This window comes from Momordica charantia (genome assembly GCF_013281855.1).
Source record: "Momordica charantia cultivar OHB3-1 chromosome 9 unlocalized genomic scaffold, Mcharantia_2.0 BLBB01000009.1, whole genome shotgun sequence".
Classification (NCBI taxonomy): Eukaryota; Viridiplantae; Streptophyta; class Magnoliopsida; order Cucurbitales; family Cucurbitaceae; genus Momordica; species Momordica charantia.
In genome coordinates this window covers 4,279,966-4,298,876 of record NW_028275167.1, presented here as the reverse complement: position 1 = coordinate 4,298,876, position 18,911 = coordinate 4,279,966, and the positions used below count along the sequence as shown (strand labels likewise).

At 32.0% G+C, this 18,911-nt stretch overlaps 1 protein-coding gene, 1 long non-coding RNA gene and 1 pseudogene across 3 annotated transcripts; all 3 read right to left on the bottom strand.

Moving 5' to 3' along the window:
• Window positions 1-11: 11 nt before the first annotated feature.
• Window positions 12-1,040, bottom strand: LOC148208857 (putative disease resistance protein RGA3 pseudogene; annotated as a pseudogene).
• A 4,956-nt stretch (window positions 1,041-5,996) lies between these two features.
• Window positions 5,997-7,312, bottom strand: LOC148208856 (uncharacterized). The gene is made up of 3 exons (XR_015787129.1): window positions 7,083-7,312; window positions 6,887-6,975; window positions 5,997-6,280 (listed from the first exon to the last, which is right to left on the bottom strand). It is a non-coding gene; the product is annotated as an uncharacterized LOC148208856 (long non-coding RNA).
• A 1,561-nt stretch (window positions 7,313-8,873) lies between these two features.
• LOC111021874 (putative disease resistance protein RGA4) lies at window positions 8,874-16,595 on the bottom strand. 2 transcript variants are annotated; one of them, XR_002602898.2, is made up of 4 exons: window positions 12,851-16,595; window positions 11,471-11,555; window positions 9,909-9,969; window positions 8,874-9,824 (listed from the first exon to the last, which is right to left on the bottom strand). XR_002602898.2 is itself a non-coding variant. In XM_022298986.2 (2 exons), exon 1 carries the CDS (start codon window positions 16,371-16,373, stop codon window positions 12,861-12,863), a length of 3,513 nt encoding a protein of 1,170 aa, XP_022154678.2. In that variant the 5' UTR covers window positions 16,374-16,594; the 3' UTR covers window positions 11,302-11,555; window positions 12,851-12,860. The 2 variants fall into 2 exon arrangements, 1 of the variants encoding a protein (XP_022154678.2); XM_022298986.2 differs by lacking the exons at window positions 8,874-9,824; window positions 9,909-9,969 and having other exon boundaries at window positions 11,302-11,555; window positions 12,851-16,594.
• Window positions 16,596-18,911: the final 2,316 nt, after the last annotated feature.

Here is an 18,911-nt window from a genome sequence, read left to right as displayed (position 1 = left end):
GATAAAGTTCCCTATCTTTGAAACAATAACCAAGAGTTGTTGTTATTTAGTTCTTCTAAAGGATGCAATGAAGTTGGATCAAAAGTATTTGCAACTTGGTGGCTACGTGTTGTGATCAAAATCTTACTCCCCTTTGTACCACCAATTAGAAATCTTTTCAAAGTATCCCATTTTTCACGATCCTCATTCCACACATCATCCATCACAAGCAAATATCTTTTTCCATCCACAAGCTTTCGAAGTTTAGTTTGCAAGAGAGCCATTTGAAGGAACGATTCAGGTTTCTCCCCAGTTGCATACTCTATTATATTTTGAATAATAAGTTTTACTTCAAATTCTTCAGAAATACACACCCACAACTTCAATTCAAAATGTTTTGCCATCATCTTATCGTTATAGACAGATTGAGCAAGGGTAGTCTTTCCTAATCCTCCCATTCCAACTGTAGCAACAACAGCAATATTTTCTCTAGTGTTGGAACTTAATTGAAGATCTATGATTACTTTCTTGTCATCATTTCTACCGATCACCTCCTCTTCAAGTATATAATCGCCGGGGTCACGTATATTCCTCAAGGCATTACCAACCGTTGGATTATTTATCACACGCTCAGATAGGTGGAATTGAGTTCTATCATCATTAATAACTTTTAGCCTCTCCCTGATTTCCTTAATTTTCCCAACCATCTTGTGACTAAACGCAATCTGATTAGATTTGGAGAAGAATATACGGACCTGTTTGGTTTTTGTTCTATTTCTCGTCATAACTTGTCTTCTCAAAGCTTCATATTCGAACTCATCGATCAGGTCATCAATCTCGTAGAAAACATCCTTAAGCTTTGAAAGCCAATCCTTCAGTGCATGGCTCTTGGATGGCTGCTCCTCTGCATCGAGAAGCACGGCTTCAATGGCAGAAACGGTGTCTTTGAGCTTCTCAAGCTCATCGTTGACACCCAAGAGCAGTCCAAGTTCTTGGAGGGCGTAAGAGCCCAATTTTGTTATAAGGGTTCCAGCAAGATTGAAGAGAATAGAGTCTGCCATTGATGAAAAACAAATGTGTGAGAAATTGGTACGAGATTTGGAGAAATTCTTGGGCAATATATCTGTATTGTAGTGTGACATATTGTTCAATTTTCAATATTTAGCTAAATTTGGCCTTATTCGTGTTACAAAAGTCTTGGTCTACGCTCTCAAATAATATATCCTACTCGTACTACTACAGCTACGTCAGATAATTATAAAAAAAAAATTAAGTCGCTGTTACAAGTCAAACTTATAACATATTTCAAGTTGTATTTTTAAAAATAAAAAAAATGAATGATGGATGAAATTTTCTTTTATCTTTCAATTTTATTTTGAGACAAATAAGAAGAAAAATAGGTGAAATCGGCTAACTTTCATCGCGCAGGTATAAACTATTTTTCGTTTCATTATTTATATATTTCTTTGAAATGTAATAATTTCCTTCGTCAAACTTATTTTTCTATTTTCTCTTTCTACAGTCATGGGAAAGAGTTATATAATGCTTGATTTTGTCCATTAGTCAAATTTAAATTTGTGCAAAAACTTGATTTTATAGCTGTTAGAGCTCTTGTTAACATCCTATTAACCCTATATTGGTAAATTTTTCATTGGAGAAAAATATGACTTAGGAAAATGAAAACAAAAAATATATTTGATCGCTACCCATTTTTTCAACTTTTATACAAACAACCTTACTCGGATCTGAATCAACTCTGCTTGAACCTATTTGACATATTTTTAAGTTCAAAAATCTATTTAACATAAATTAAGATGATTTATGACTAAATTTTGTAATTTAACCAATACAATAATATATTACTTATTGATATGTCAAACAGTGAATGGAAGGAGTAGGTACTACGACAATACACATTTGTGTATTTTTAAACCTATTATTATGTCTGATTTTTGTTCTTTTTTTTTTTTTTTTGGTGCATCAGATGGTATACATTAATTAAGCAATTTTAATTAAGTCACTTACAAATCTACTCTCATGCTTGTAAGTTGGTTTACTAATAAAAAATACTAATAATAAAAACAAGCAAATGGTCACTCCTTCCTAGAGACAGCACACCTCTAGAGACGATAAAATAATTTAATGCAATTTGATTATTTTTAATTGGGAGATTTAGATCTGTTTTATCTAAATAATTAAATACAAATTGCAACTTGGAAGTGGGGTTTATAGATAAAGAAATAATAAAAAGAAACAAGCAAATGGTCACTAGGAACAGCTGAGACAATAAAATATTTCAATGCAATTTGACTAATTTTAATTGGGAAATTTGGATCTGTGTACATCCCGGTGGATAAAAATATGTCAAAGTCAGCACAGCTCAGCGGTAATTGGTATGTATCATTTTCAAGATTTTAAATGTTAGAAATATCAAGGCCTCAATTTCATGAAAATATCGATAAAATATCAATCGTAAAAAGTATTTAAATTAACAAATAAATACTTTTATATTTTAAATAAGTTAAAAAATAATTAATATTGATATTATGTATATATTAGTGACATTTTGTTAATATATTTCCTATTTTATCGATTTCTTTTGTACTACGATGAAAATGTCGATTTACCCCTTATGTCGATGTCGAATCCATGAAAAGATTGATACAAGATGGAAATGTCGACATGTCAAGGATATTTAGAACCATCGTCATTTCTAAATTATTTATAATTCACTCAAATTATTTATAATTTTTTTTATTTTAACTTAACTTTACCTACTCTTTTTTTAAATTTAAATTTACACTATTTGCAAACCTATTCGTCGAGAAATTATCAATAAACACGTAACTTTAATTTATTAATTTTAATAATTTCCATCAATATTTATTATCTTGTTCCGACATTTAATATTTTCATACTCATATTTTTATATATGATGATTAAAAGTGATCCATTATAACCTAATTAAGTTACAATCAAAGTTTATTTATTAATTTAAACAATTTCTACCAATTTTATAATTGCCGTGACATTTTTCGAAATATCCACACATTGACATTTTTCTAAAATTGGAATCTTGACATTTCCATCGACATCGATATTTTAGACTTTGGAAAAATATTTAGTTAAATTTATCGGGAGGAAAGAGGTTGGTGGACATTTAGACCGTAATTAGTCAGTACCACCTCCTATTTCAAATCTGTTAGAAATATTTTTCAATTTATACATTATTTGTCTGTCTCTCATCTTATTGTTGTCAGTAATTTCAAGGCTTATTTTTTTCAACTTATACGTTTTTTTTTAAGAATTTATACGTTATTGTTACATATAGCTAATAATATTTTTTCTATAAATTATTAAACTGATATTTTAAAATTCTCTTTAAATCATCATTTTTCATATTTAATTGTTCTTATTTATCTAATTATAATTTGTAGTTTCAATTTTGCATAATCTAAAGAAGTCAACAATTTGGAAATTAATTATCTGAACTACATTTTTATTAACTTTACATTGTATATGCTATGAATTTAACTATGGGATAATAGTAATTTTGCTAGATATAATTATTGATTAAAATCTGTCAAAAAAAAAATTATTGATTACAATAGTAATATTTGAGACCAAATTCATAGGGTGTATTTACAATAATGACATTGTCAGCTTCAAAATCATGCTTTTATGGATTTTTTTTAATTTTTAGAACAAATTAATTGTCTAAGGTACATTTTTATTAATTTTACATTGTATATGTTATGAATTTGACTATTGGGTAATAGTAATTTTGCTAGATATAATTCTTGATTACAATAGTAATATTTGAGACTAAATTTATAGGGTGTATTTACAACAATAACATTGTCAGCCTCAAAATCGTACTTTTATGAATTTTTAAAATACTGGAGGTCCACTCAAAAACTTTTTAGATTCGTCACCGTAAATCACTATATTTTATAAAGAAATTATTTTTGCTGAACTCAAACTTATTAGATTCCATGGTTTAGGACAACAACAATTTATAATGTTTGTTTTTCAAATTTGTTCGAGGCAGACACCGCAATATTCTAGTGCAATTTAACCATTTTTAATAGATAGATTTGGATCCGTTTTATTTATGAGAATTTACACCTGGTGTCCTTATTTGACACCTAATTTTGAAAAATGGCCGAATGATCCTTGATAATTAAAAATGTCCATTTGTATTTTTCTAACTATTTTGCACATGTTTGATTTTAATATTTTTACCCTTTCTATTTAGTTATTTTTAAAAACAAAATAACTTTAACTCATATTATCTCTATTCTAGATTCTATCTACTCCATTCTAGTTTTCTTTCCAACAACTATTGTTATAAACTTAATACATAGATACAAAACTAACCAAATTTAAGGACACATAGCACCTAGAGAGACGATCAGAGAGGGAGACGATCAAAGCCGAGTTGAGGGTATGGTAAGGGAGACAGAAAGTCGAGGGTATGGTGAGGGAGACAGAAATCAAGCGAGAGACACAAGATCTGTTAGGTGATGCCAGAAGTTGACGAAATCAAGCGAGGGAACAACGATGGGGCAATGTGATAGGTGACAGAGCGAAGGAGGGAGGTGCCTATATGTTGTCTGTCTAGGACTAGATCTTGGTACCAGTCCACAACGATCAAAGTCAAATCGTGAACCTAAAGTACCTCTTTTATTCCATCCGAAAAGTCCTTTTCTTTTTATTTCCACGACCTGGCCTGGTCAGTACCTATCCAGGCTTTTTTTGTTCCAATGAATCTTAGATGAAATTATTTATTTGATTTGAAAAAACAAAATGTTTTTGAAACAAAAAAAAATCGAGTTTCTACAAATCGCTTTTGGTCTAAGGCAGAACACTTTATAATTTTTGTATTATTTGTTCACAAAAGTACAACTTATTTCTTCTCTTTTTTTCCTCTGTTCACTGTATTTGTTCATGTGTTCACCTTCATCGTATTTCTTCTTTGTGTTCACCTTCATCGTATTTGTTCATTTGTTCATCTTCATCGTATTTGTTTCTCTGTTCACCTTCATTATATTTGTTCTCTATTCACCTTCATTGTATTTCTTCCTGTGTTCACCTTTACCGTATTTGTTCCTCTGTTCACCTTCATTATATTTGTTTTCTGTTCACCTTCATTATATTTGTTCCTATGTTCACCTCCACCTTTATCGTATTTGTTCTTATGTTTACCTTCACCGTATTTGTTCCTATGTTCAGCTTTCATAATGGAAAAATATAGTTAGGATTCCCCTGTAGGAAAATAATATATTCATTTTAAAATCATCTTGTAAATTCGTGGTAGATATCTTCCTATTTTTAGTTGGCCAAATTGAAAGTTGTTTTAAGCCTTTTTTTTTAAATTGCCTATTTTAGATGGCTATATTTGTTGTTATCCCGATCCGCAATTATGAATCTAACCATGGTTTATTCTGTCCCTTCATGTACACTATGTAGAGGGGATAGATAAGATTTTTGAAAATAGAGTTTTTTTTCAATGATAGGGATTAAGCTTGAATTATGCAAATGGGACTCGAAATAAAATTATTACCTCCCATCAACTCTAAAATTTGCCCATCTAAATTTAACTCAACTAATTGAGTTCATGTATTTTCGTCTAAAAAGCAACATATTTAAATTTCACTCCTATATGCTGTACTAAAAGATTGAGAATCATAAATGAAGATTTACATGGAAGGTTGCTTCCAAACGACAAGCTACTCCATTTGGATATGACTAAGCTTTTCATCCAAAGATTGGTTTCCCTTTTTGTTCTTATGGAAATTACTTGGTCTCTTATTAATGGCTTAACTGAAATCTTGGAGAAACCAACAAAATTTTTTAAGGGGGCTAAGATACAAGGCAACCAAACATGGTTTCTCTATCCATTCATTCCACCTCATTGATGAGTTAAACAAATTTGACTACTAATCAATTATCTCCCGTATGAATCTACTAGAATGTAAGCAAGTAAAAATAATACAAACAAATTAAATAAGGTATACCAACAATTTTATAGTGGAAAAACCTCCCCAAATTGAGGAGTAAAAAACCACGTAACCGTTCACTATCAATAATAAATAGGCAGACAAAGTAGAGAGATATACCTAACAAATATATATGGAAAATAAACCTATTAGAAATTTTACAATATTACACAAAAAAAAAAAAAAAAAAATCTTAAAAGTGGCACCAAGTCATCTCCTTTCACTCATGTAACTTTGGGTAATCTCTTTTCTTTGCTTTCTCCACCTACATCTGTTATATAGCAGATGGTCTTCTCCCCCTGTTTAGAAACACAACAAAAAGTTGATAACATTCATGAAATTAAACCAACTCAATCCTTCAATTTCCCAGTGGTAGAGATTAAACTACAAATATGGAATAATGAACACCAAAGCCACAAAATTTTTAAATCCCAAATTGGTACGTTATTTGACTAGGAAAAAGGAGAAAAAAAAAATAAAGAAAAAAGAAAAGGAAAGAAAAGCAGAGAAGAAACCAATTACAGGATTACCCAGTTTTATGGTTGGCTGTTCTCAAACTTTTAGAATCTATTTGTAAGTTTCATGCTTGGCTTGTGATCATGAAATCAGTTAAAGAAATATTAAATTAATACAGATTTTTATTTATTTTTTACTGTGGAAAGAGAAAAGTAGAGAAATTAATTGATTGCGAAAAATGAAATTATTGCGTTTCAAAGACAAATAAAATTAAGAGCTAAGGGACAAAGTAACTCATATGGATTACTAATGGCATAAATGGGTTAACTATTGCAATTTTATAATTTTGTCTAAAAAATGATCCGTTTAATTGCGAAAATCTAGTTTTATAAATAGTTAAAATAATAGCCATTAATGAAATATTGGGTAGAAATATACTCTTTGCGTACCTGATGGGTGTTTTTAGAAATGGCAACCTGAGGCTTACGTAGGTGATATTGCGATTTTAGGCCAATCTTCTCCAGTTTCCTCCTTGCATCTTTCCTCCAATATGGGACAGCAAAGAATTGACAACGATTTTATAAAAATGCTTAATTCCTCAAGGGATGGAAACAAAGTTGATGAACAAGGATAATCATTGTTTACCACGTGCGATTAGGAAATTGCGAGAATTGAGGGAGATGCTGCAATCTTTCACAAGAGAAAATTTCCATGTGGACCAGACCATCAAAAGAATAAGAGGAAGATGATAACCAATTACATAATTTCACTCCTCTGTATCCATCCATACGTATCTTTAGAAGATTTGAATATGGCCGTAAGCATTCTAAAACTCTTTCGTAGTCATCGTCCAAGTGATCACCAATTGTAGGCTCATCGTCCCACTCCTACTTTAACGATAAGTTTTGAAGATCCGACTTTAGTTCCAATAACTTAGCATTCGTTTGTAGATCAACTGTTGAAGAAAATTGCAATCCTCTGATCCCTAACACTCCCTTTAACTTGTTAAGTCCGTTCAACTCGCTTAATGCACCTCCATTATTGTCCTTTCCTAATACAAACAAATTCGATGTTTGAAGACTAGTCAGCTCACCTAGTCCTTTTGGCACATGAGTCAAAGCATCGCATGCAAATATATCAAGATGCTTAAGGTTGATCAATTTTTTGGTATTTCTTGGTAATCCTTTTAATTTAGAACAAAAACTAAGGAGAAGTGTTTCCAAATTATTTGAATGGGTCATAGAATCTGGAAGGAATTCTATACCACTCCCTGAAAGATCAAGATACTTAAGATTGATCCAATATTTGACATCTCTCGGCAATTCTTTTAATTTTGTACAACATCGAAGGATAAGTATTTTCAATTCACACAACTCACTAATAGAATTCGGCAGAAATTCCATACTGTTATTCCATTGAAGATCAAGATGCTGAAGGTGGATTAAATTTTTGATATCTTGCGGCAATTCTTTTACCTTTCCATACCCCGTTAGGATAAGTGTTTCCAAATTATTCAACTCACTTATAGAATTTGGAAGAAATTCTATATTCTCATTTCTGCGGCTCTTAAGAACAAGACGTGTAAGGTTTGTCAAATTTTTTATATCTTCTGGAAGTTCTTTCAAGTTTTTATAAATCGAAAGGACAAGTGTCTCAGTTAATTTTATTTTTATTTTTGATTAAATAATTGGTCCAAAGGGACTAGGGTTGATTTAGAGGGAATGAGTTACCAATTTAAGATGATCGGCTACACAGAGGGTGGTGATCAGCACTCTGATACTTAAGTCAGTATAGGTCGGAATTTAAAATATATGTTTGTAGTTGAGATTCACACATATCGTTAATAGGGTTTTACCCATTTGATTTATAGATGATCATGGTTTAAGCATCGTTATTAACCTCTTGCCAATTCATCCCCATATCACAGGATTTGTTGGAAATTGCATTATCATTTACTACTCTCTTTTTCAGAATCGCTGGCTACTTTGAAGATGGTGGAATAGATTGAGACGTATAGTACACTCTAGAGATCGACACCCTAGATGTAAGTGAGTTCGACATTTACGACCTCCGCATATTGATGGCTCCCTCCTTTAGAGTACTTCTCGATGTGTTGTTCTGGTGTTGCGACACATGGTAGCTACATTTCCTCTTCGTACAACACTATGCTTAAGTTGACATGCTTGATTTAGTTCTTCTGTCATTAGGTTAACGCATAAAATTTGATGATATCAATTTACTCAATTCTAATTTATTTTGAATGATAATTTTCTGCAAAGATATTTTTTTATTCAATTATTAGTAATGCTTTTAGTAAATAATATATACAATAAATATTTTAGGTTCAACAAAATAATAATATTGTAACAATTAAAACAGAAAGCACGTATATTGGTAAAAGAAAATGCATATATATATATTATATTTTTTTTTTTTTGAGAAAAATAAAATGCATAGTTATAAAATATTACAAAATAAGAACCTGAAAAAAAATTATATTTGTGGATTACCGTTAGTTTTTTAATTCTAACAAATTGGGGTATGAACTTTGAACCTCTCTAACTTAATCAACAGATCATTAGTACAGTTATGATTTCAGTTAGTTAATCATAGGAACCCTTTAATCAATATGTATTAATGATTCTTTCAAGTAACCAGTGACTAATTAAGTTAGAAAAAAACCTATATTAACCATTATTATTTTTATAAAAATATATATTATATTTGAAATTACTTTCTATAAATACATAATTTTAAATATTTTCATTTTGAAGATTGTGCCACCCAAATAAAAGTTTAATATCAAGCAAAATTTACAAGACATCCCTATTATTAGTGATAGTCAAAATTAATCAATGGGTGACAAGTTATTCATTTATGACTTTATTTTCATTTTGGAGTTCAAATCAATAGTGCCAATTAGATTTTTATAACTTATTTTAGAGTGCAAATTATTTGTGTTAGATTTTTGCTATTTATCCACTAATAGTAGGAATGGTATAGTACTAAGATTTACCCAAAGAATTAGGATGCGTTGATGAAAATATTAAATTATATATTTAATATTTATAGTTCAATCTTGTCTATGTATTTTTAAAAGTTTTATTATTGATCATATCTTTTGGGGAAGAGAAATAATAAAGATCTAATATATTTATGACATTTTGTGTGCACTATGCAGAGAAGACTGATAAGATTTTAAAAAATGCAAACCTCTTTTGCTCCACGGTAGGGATTAAGCTTGTATTATGCAATGGGGCTCATAAATAAAATTATTATGTCCCATCAATTCCAAATTTGCCAACATGAACCAATTGAATTGGTTGAGAAATGTACCTCCGACCAAAATGTAACATGTTCAAAACTCCATCTCTACGTATTGTTGTACTAAAATAATTCAAAAATTGATAAGTTATTGACTAGAGGAAAAGATGAGCAGAAAAAAGAAACGAAAATGAATTTGATCATTACCCATTTTAGTAGTTGATAGTTTCACTCTTATCTACCCGACCTCGCTCGGCCAAGTCCAACCCTATTTGAATCACGATAGAAGGTCTTTCACTTTTATAGATCTCGAGATAATTTTGCAACGAGTTCAAAATAAAGACAAACATGAACAAAGAAAGAAGCCAAAACTTAAAAAAGTGACTTATGTTTTTTGACATGGGCATATTTGAACTATCATTATTATCCTGTAAATGAAGTAGGTAAGAGATGCAAATGCTATAGCAGCTCAAACTTATTTTAACTTAGACTACTTGATTGTATAGCCTAGCAGACATAAGCTTTGCCATTATCCTATTAAAAAATTACAGAGCAATTATAGCAAAAAGAGAAAAAAAAGTCTAACTTTGAAAAAGAAAAAGCTAAACCTACTACATATACATATCAAAAAATCATATAATCTATTTGGATTCAGCCGAGTTTTCACCTAATTGAAATTCAAACTACAACCAAGTTCCAGCTATGATTTTGATACAAAATTTATGAGTTACGTACCATGATTGCTCAGATGAATAACTTATGAAAAAATCTTGGCTTTTGACTTGGTTTTCACTACTAAACTCTAGCAAGAACTCTATTTGGATGACGGGTTGCTTCTAAAGACAAGGACCCTATTTGGATATGAGTAAGCTTTTCATCCAAAGATTGGCTTCCCTTCTTGTTCTTATGGTAAATGCTTGCTCTCCATTAGTGGCAGAATTGAAATCTTGGAGAAACCAACAAAATTTCTGAAGGGGGAGGCAGAGCCAAGGTACAAGCTGGCAACCAAACATGGCTTCTCCAACCATTCATTCGACCTCATTGATGGGTTAAACAAATTTGACTACTACTAATCAATTATCTCCTTTACTGGGAATAAGCAAGCAAAAAACAATATAACACCAACGATATTAACGTGGAAAAACCTCCCCAAATCGAGGAGTAAAAAAACCACGTGACCGTAGTCAAAATCTTCACTATCAACAATAACAGACACACAAAATTTTCTCTAATCAGAGCTAGGAGATACACATAATAGATATATATATCAAGATAAAGCATATTGACACTTTGACAATATTACACACAGGAGAAAGTAGAAAAATCCCTTAAAATTGGGCACCAAACCATGGTCTCATTCACTCATGTCAACAACTAACAGACACACAAAGAATTTTTCTCTCAATCAGAGCTAGGAGATACACATAATAGATATTTTACTATATATTCAAGATAAAGTGCATATATGCAAATTCATCTTTGAGACTGAATTATTACGACACAGGAGAAAATTTGAGAAAAATCCATGAAAGCAAAGAAAATAGTGGGCACCAAACCTATGGTCTCAAGTCATTATGTGTGATCACTTATTGTCATCAGATTCAAAAACTATGTTTTCAAGTTTTGGCTAGGCTTCTGCTCATGAAATCAGCCAAAGAAATATTGAAATTAATTCTGATTTCTTTGTGTATAAACTTTATAAAGCTGCTCAAGAATTAATATGAAGAAAATCTCAACCTAAAACGAAAATGGAATGGAAATAAACTTACAGAGTTGGAAAACACAGGCTAAAGAAAGGCAGCAAATGACTTTTTGAAGTATGGATACCTTCAATTATTGGCTTCTTCCTCTCCTCTGTACTCAGCAGCAAATCATTTATATGATTAAAAAACAAACTCATCCTACAGCATTACAGATTGATCTACAAATCTTAACCAAAATTATCAAATCCCAAATTGCACAAGTTGTTTACTCATTTTATAGTTGACTATTTCTGACTTTTTGAAGTTCTTTTCCAAATTTTGGGCTTGGTTTGGTTTCTTCTCAATATATATTGAAATTCTAAATGACTATGAAAAGGCATTTCAATGTTGAAGAAAGCAAAGATATATATGTAGGTGGGACTTGTGTGAGTTTGAAAGAAGCACAGAGAGAGTTAGCTATTCATATACCTGAATTATATTATTCCTTCATTTGCTAAGTTTTTCAAAGATTGAGCAATTGTTGGCTTGAATATGTAGGCTCAAAGTCCAGGCAGCGTGGCATCCTAAGAAACACGGACACACATTTTTGGGCGAAGTATCTGTGTCGGACACGTGTCCGACACGGATTATCAGACACGCATTTTGGCGTGTCTGATTTTTTTTTTTTTTTTTAAATCGGACACGGCTGGACACGGTATGGACATGGGATGGACACGGGATGATAGTTTTGTGGGTTTTCTGAGCTCAAATAAGAAGGTCCAATGCCCATTAGTAATTAAAAAAAAAACAAATAAATGATAAATAAACTAATATCCACCCACGAAAATGAAACACACCACCCACTCCACGAAGCCGACGCCGCTCGCCCTTGCCGCTGCCACTGACGCCGACGCCCGCTTGCCCTTGCCGCTGCGGACGACGCAACCCTACCCTCTGTTTCTCTTTTTTGCTTCTTAGGTAAACTCTAATAACCTAACTTTTTTATTTTTCAACCCTCTGTTTTTCTTTCATTTTCATATACTAAAAACAATTCTATTTTTTAAACTGCTTTTTGAATTTTGACCATTTTATTTTACTAAATTTAAACTTTATTTTTCTTAGTATCTGCGTTTTGTTTCTGTCCCTTTCTTTTTTTTTTTACAAGGACTTTTTAAATATTTTTTGGGTTAAATTTACATATATCCTAAAAAAAATTTTTAAAAAAACATATCCCAACGTGTCCGTGTCCTAATTTTTTAGGAATTGACGTATCGCCGTGTCCTATCGTGTCCGTGTCCGCGTTCTTAGGTGGCATCCTTCTTCTGCTTTTAGAGTGGGGTGAGATGTAAATTGTAATGGCGGTTGAAAGAGAAAGGTAGAGAAATAAATTGAAATGTTTGATGGAGGAAATGACTGCGTCTAAAAAGCATATAAAAATAATGAGAAAATTGCATTGGAATTGCATACCTGTTGAGGATTATGTAGGGCTTTCCCAATGGTTTACTTGGCGGATATGTGCAATTTTAAGCCAATCTTCTCCTGTTTCTTTCTTGTACATTTTCTCCAAAATGGGACAGTCCCAAGTTGTCAATGATTGTAAACAGTGAAGGTGGCGAATCCCTTCCGGCAATGAAGTTAGGCTTGGACAAAAATCAATAGTCAATTCTGTAAGTGAAGTAAGATTGCCAATTGATTCTGGTAGACTCATTAAATCTGTACATTTCAGAATCTCCAATTTTGAGAGTGATGTGAAGTTGCTGATCGATTCTGGTAGATTTGTTAAATTTTGACAGTATTCTAGAGTGAGCTCTTGAAGAGTTGTCACATGTTGCAACCAATTGGACAAAAAACCCCATTCGTCAATGTGGGTAAGCCGTAGATATGAGAGACTTTCAAAACATTTCCATGATACAACATCTGATTCATCCGGATCAAAATGAAATTCGATTGGATCATTCATTTCCAATGACTTTGGAGGTGCATGACATGTAATTGAAGCAAGCAGAGGACAACCCCAAATTTCTAATTTAGAAAGGCAAGGAAATATTATTGGAAACAAGACATTTTGAGAGGAGGTTGCTTTTGAGGTTTGACCCTTCTTCCACCATCTCTTCAAGTTAGGCATGCAAAAAATGCTTAATTCCTCGAGGGATGGAAACAAAGTTGATGAACAACGATAATCATCGTTGAAAATATACTCAATACCGGATAATTCTCTAAGAGAAAGACGCTTGAGATTGGGAAACTGATCAAATTGAGGGAGATGCTGCAATCTTTTGCAACCTGAAAGCTTTATCGTAACCAAACAACCAAGGAAATTGGATGATACCCAATTACATAACTTCACTCCTCTGTATTTATCTATACATAAGTTTCGAAGATTTGAATGTGGATGTAAGCATTCTAAAACACTTTCGCAGTCATCGTCCAAGTCACCAATTGTAGGCTCATTAACTGAATCGTTGTCCCACTCCCACTCTAACACCAACTCTTGAAGACTCGACTTCAGCAGCAAGAACTTAGCATTTGTTGGTAGATCAGAAGTTGTACAAAAATTCAATCGGTTGATAGTTAAGGATCCCCTCAACTTGTTAAGTTCATTCAACTCGCTTAATCCACCACCATTGTTATCTTTTTCTAATACAAAAAAATTCAATATTTGAAGATCAGTCAGCTCACCTAGTCCTTTAGGCATATGAGTCAAAGCCCAACATCCATACAAATCAACATGCTTGAGGTTGATCAAGTTTTTAGTATCTCTCGGTAATTCTTGTAATTTTGAACAAAAACGAAGGAGAAGTGTTTCCAAATTTTTTAATTGAGTAATAGAATCCGGAAGGAATTCTACACCACTACTTGAAAGATCAAGATACCTAAGATTAATCCAATTTCTGACATCTCCCAATAATTCTTTTAATTTTGTGCATTGATGAAGGACAAGTGTTTCCAAATTATTCAACTCAGCAAAAGAATTCGGAAGGAATTCTATAATCTCATTCTTATAAAGATAAACATGCTTAAGTTCGTTCCAATTTTTGATATCTCTCGGCAATTCTTTTAACCTTGTACATCGGAGGATAAATACTTCCAAATTGTACAACCCAGTAATATGATTCATAAAAAATTCAGTTTTTGTATACATCTGAATTTCTAGATATCTCAAATGTTTCAACTTGCTAATACATTTAAGAAACTTTACATTTTGTTTATCAAAACTGAGCAACTGCAAGTCCAACGTCCTTAATCTCAGAAGATTATAAAAGACACTTTCAAAGATTTCATTGAAATTGTTATCTGTTCTTCTTTGATTATAATGGAAAAAACATGTCCGTAAATTCTTTGCCTCAGATAATGTTTCCGGAAGTCTTTCCAATTCTTCCCATGACATTAAGTCAAATGAAACATGATGAGTTCTTTTGCTGAGCGTGCGAGCATTCACATCATGGACACATTCATTTTCTACTATCGAACAAGCAAGATCATGCATCAAGTCATGCATCTTACATGTAATTATGTCTCCCAAATCATTTTTTGTGACGTCTTGAAAGAATGACCTTGATAATAGCTCCATAAAATATTCCTCACCAATATCAATGAACTTATATTTGTCATTTGGGTGAATGAAACTTTGTGCTATCCATTGCATTATTACTTCATTTTTTTGAATCTCATAATCTTTGGGGAACATAGCACAATATAGAAAACATTGCTTCAAATTATAAGGGAGGTGGTTATAACTGAGCATAAGTATTGATAGCATATCCTTTAGACTTCCTTGTTCTATAATTTGGTAAAGTTTTTTATCCTTGAAAGACGACCAAAATTCTGTTGACTTTTTATAATATAAAAGTCGCCCCACAGTTCTTATGGCGAGAGGAATACCTTTTAACTTTGTCACAATCTCCTTACCAATTTCAACCAACTTTGAATTCTCAGGATCTTTTTCTGCTCCCTCGCCTCCAAATGCCATTTTCTCAAACAATAACCAAGAGTTTTTGTCATTCAGTTCTTCCAAAGAATAGAATGAAGTTGAGTCAAAAGTATTTGCAACTTGGTGGGTACGTGTTGTGATCAAAATCCTACTCCCCTTCGCACCACCCATTAGCAATCTTTTCAAAGTATTCCATTTCTCATGATCCTCATTCCACACATCATCCATGACGAGCAAATATTTCTTTCCATCCACTAACTTTCTAAGTTCAGTTTGCAAGAGAGCCATTTGAGGGAATGACTCTTTCCTCCTAGTTGCATACTCTATTATATTTTGGATGATAACTTTTACCTCAAATTCTTCGGAAATACACACCCATAACCTCAATTCAAAATGTTTTGTCATCATCTTATCGCTGTAGACCGATTGAGCAATGGTAGTCTTTCCTAATCCTCCCATTCCAACTATAGCAACAACTGCAATATCTTCTCTAGCGTTGGAATTTAATAGCAGATCAATGATTTCTTTCTTCTCATAATTTCTACCAATCACTTCCTCTTCAGGTATATAATCGCCAGGGTCACGTGTGTTTCTCAAGATATCAACATCTGACTTATTTATGACACACTCAGAGAGCTTAAATTGAGTTTTGTCATCGTTAATAACTTTTAGCTTCTCCCTGATTTCCTTGATTTTGCCACCCATTTTGTGACTAAATGCAATCTGATTAGATTTGGAGAAGAAAATACGGACCTGTTTGGTTTTTCTTCTATTTCTCGTCATAACTTGTCTCCTCAAAGCTTCATAATTGAACTCGTCAATCAGGTCATCAATCTCGTAGAAGACACCCTTAAGCTTTGAAAGCCAGTCCTCCAGTGCATGGCTCTTGGACGACCGCTCCTCTGCATCGAGAAGCACCTTTACAATGGCAGAAACAGTGCCTTTGAGTTTGTCAAGCTCACCATTGACACCCAAGAGCAATCCAAGCTCTTGGTGGACGTAAGTGCCCAATTTATTTATAAGGGTTCCAGCAAGGTTGAAGAGAATAGAGTCGGCCATTGATGAAAAACGAGTGAGCTGTGAGAAGTTGAGTTGGTAAGAGATTTGGAGAAAGGCTCGAGAGAGATGAAGTGATCAAGTATGCTGAGGTTGGGCCAATATTTGTAGTGTAACATATTATTCAATTTTCAATATTTAGCAAAATTTGGCATTTACAAGTCTTGGTTTTACACACTCAAATATTGCAACTCGAACTGTCAAATATTGCTGTACTGTCAGATAAGTTTATTTTACATGTCCTGCTTTTCTTTCTTGGCCGAATTATTCCATTTCGCTTTTGTTAGATTGATTATATTATTTAAATTATATTTAGTTTATATTATATTATTTGAATTAGATTTTCAGAAAAATTCTTTTTAGAAAGTCGGATTGGTTAAAAAACCATTTTTAAGAAGACTGGTAAGATGATTATCCAAAAAAAATAACCTTAAAATGTGACACTCCTGACAATGTTACTTAATCAAAATCTTAAATTAAAAAAAGATTTATATCTAAATTGAAATATATTGTTCATATATTCACTGTCGCTGTGATAAAAGAGGTTGTGAATTGCCACCATAATCAACTATGAAATGTGATGGGTCATCCTAAACAATACAAATTCTTTGAGTGCGAAACAACATAATTTGGTTACAGTGCTTGGGACTAAAATGTAACTGGGACGTACAAAAGTGATTGGGTCTACACACTCAAAGAACTGTGTCAAATGCTTTTCTTTTTTGTATGTCTCTTTGTTTTCTTTCTTTTAAAATGGAAAACAAGGCCATGAAAAGGAAAAGCCAATTTTTAAAGTGGGTAAAACTATAGACTACACAGTACCTCTTTTGTGATACATAACTCAATAATTGAGAGCCTGTGGAGGGAGAAAGGTTTCAAAAGCAAAAGCAAAATTTGAAAGAAATTGTGAAGAGTGACGGATCTTTGTCGTGTGGTGACTCAATAATTGATGCGCAAAATACTAATACCGCACGTAAATTAAAGGATCCTTTTATTCACCACTCGTCACGTCAGTCTTATATTAAAAATGATGTGAGATCTACTATCGTTAAAAGGTTATTTAGAAAACAAATCATATATAGTAAGTACAATTATTGTACTCTCGTAATAGTTCTGTGTTATTTTTATATTGCTTTATTTTGGTTTTCCTCTTTCGTATCGTTTTAGGAAGAGTTAATGTATAGAGGACAGTAGGATATTTGGAAATCTAATATGACATGTATGTGGGGTGTATGTTCACTCCACCATTACACACATCAATTGTCTGAGTTTACACAATTTCTTCAAATTTGATTTGCATTGAAATGTCTCATTCCTGCCCTACCTATAACAATCGGGAAAAAAATTTCTAAATATATATATATATATATATATATATATTTCCTCTTATCTATTTGGAGAGAAAATATCAAAGTTCTTCTTCTTCTTCTTTTTTGTCATCATAGTATCAGATTAAATAAAGAAGTTTTTCCTTTGATATAGTGTTTTATTTGTATATCTATTAATATCTCTTATATTTGATAGTAAACCTACGTGATATAATATCTCGAAAGTAATATGTTAATTAATGTTATTAATCTTAAGTATTAGCAATAATAACAAGTCAAATTAAGGACATAACTCAATTAATTAAGACATTATAATGTTGTATTTTTAAAACGAAGAAAAAAAATGAACGATGGATCAGAAAAAAGTTATGTTTCCAACCCTCTCTGGCCATATATAATAAAATTTCTATTTTAAAAATTTAGAAGACAAATCAGAAGGAAAATTGATAAATCCATAAACTTTCATCAGGCATATTGTAAAACCATTTCCTTTCATTATTCATTGTATTTCTTTGAAATATAATAATTTCCTTCGTCAAACTTATTTCTCTATTTTCTCTTTCTATTACCATTAGAAAGAGTTATATAATGCTGGATTTTGTGCATTAATCCAACTTAAATTTGTAAATTTGGTTTACATCATTTTTAGAGATTTCTTACATTACTTCTTGCTAATATCCAGTCAACCCAAAATTAATTTGTTTCGACTTGGATCACTTGATATTGTACTGTTAGATAGAATCAATTAGAATATATTTTCACCAAAACGAGCGTAGCTCAGCGGTAATTGACAAAGATTGTGGGTTTGATCCCCCACCCCATATAAGTGTGATTTTAAGTTGAATATAGCAGAAGGTGTTCAGACCTTGTAATTTTATTTCCTCTCCTCATTTAATATTATTCATTTGTGCAAAGTTCAAAACTCACGAATTTTAAATTTACTTCGATCCATAAGCTTAAGTTTTAATTTGGTCGCTTTGAAGACAAGCTTCGCTAATATTCTATACAAGATACTACGAAGCAGAAGCAGTAATTATGACAAAGAAAAAACACAGGAAGTTAACTTTGAAAAAGAAAATAAGGCTTAAGCTACAGTGAGATCTCAATTTTACCACATACATACAAAAAATAATAGAGCTTGTGGACCATAATTAAAGGATGAAAAAGGAATAAAGCTTTACTGGTCCACTGCCCATAAATAAAGGATAAAAAG

Coding starts and splice junctions, on each gene's coding strand:
- LOC111021874 (XM_022298986.2), bottom strand. CDS start 16,373: ATGGCCGACTCTATTCTCTTCAACCTTGCTGGAACCCTTATAAATAAA.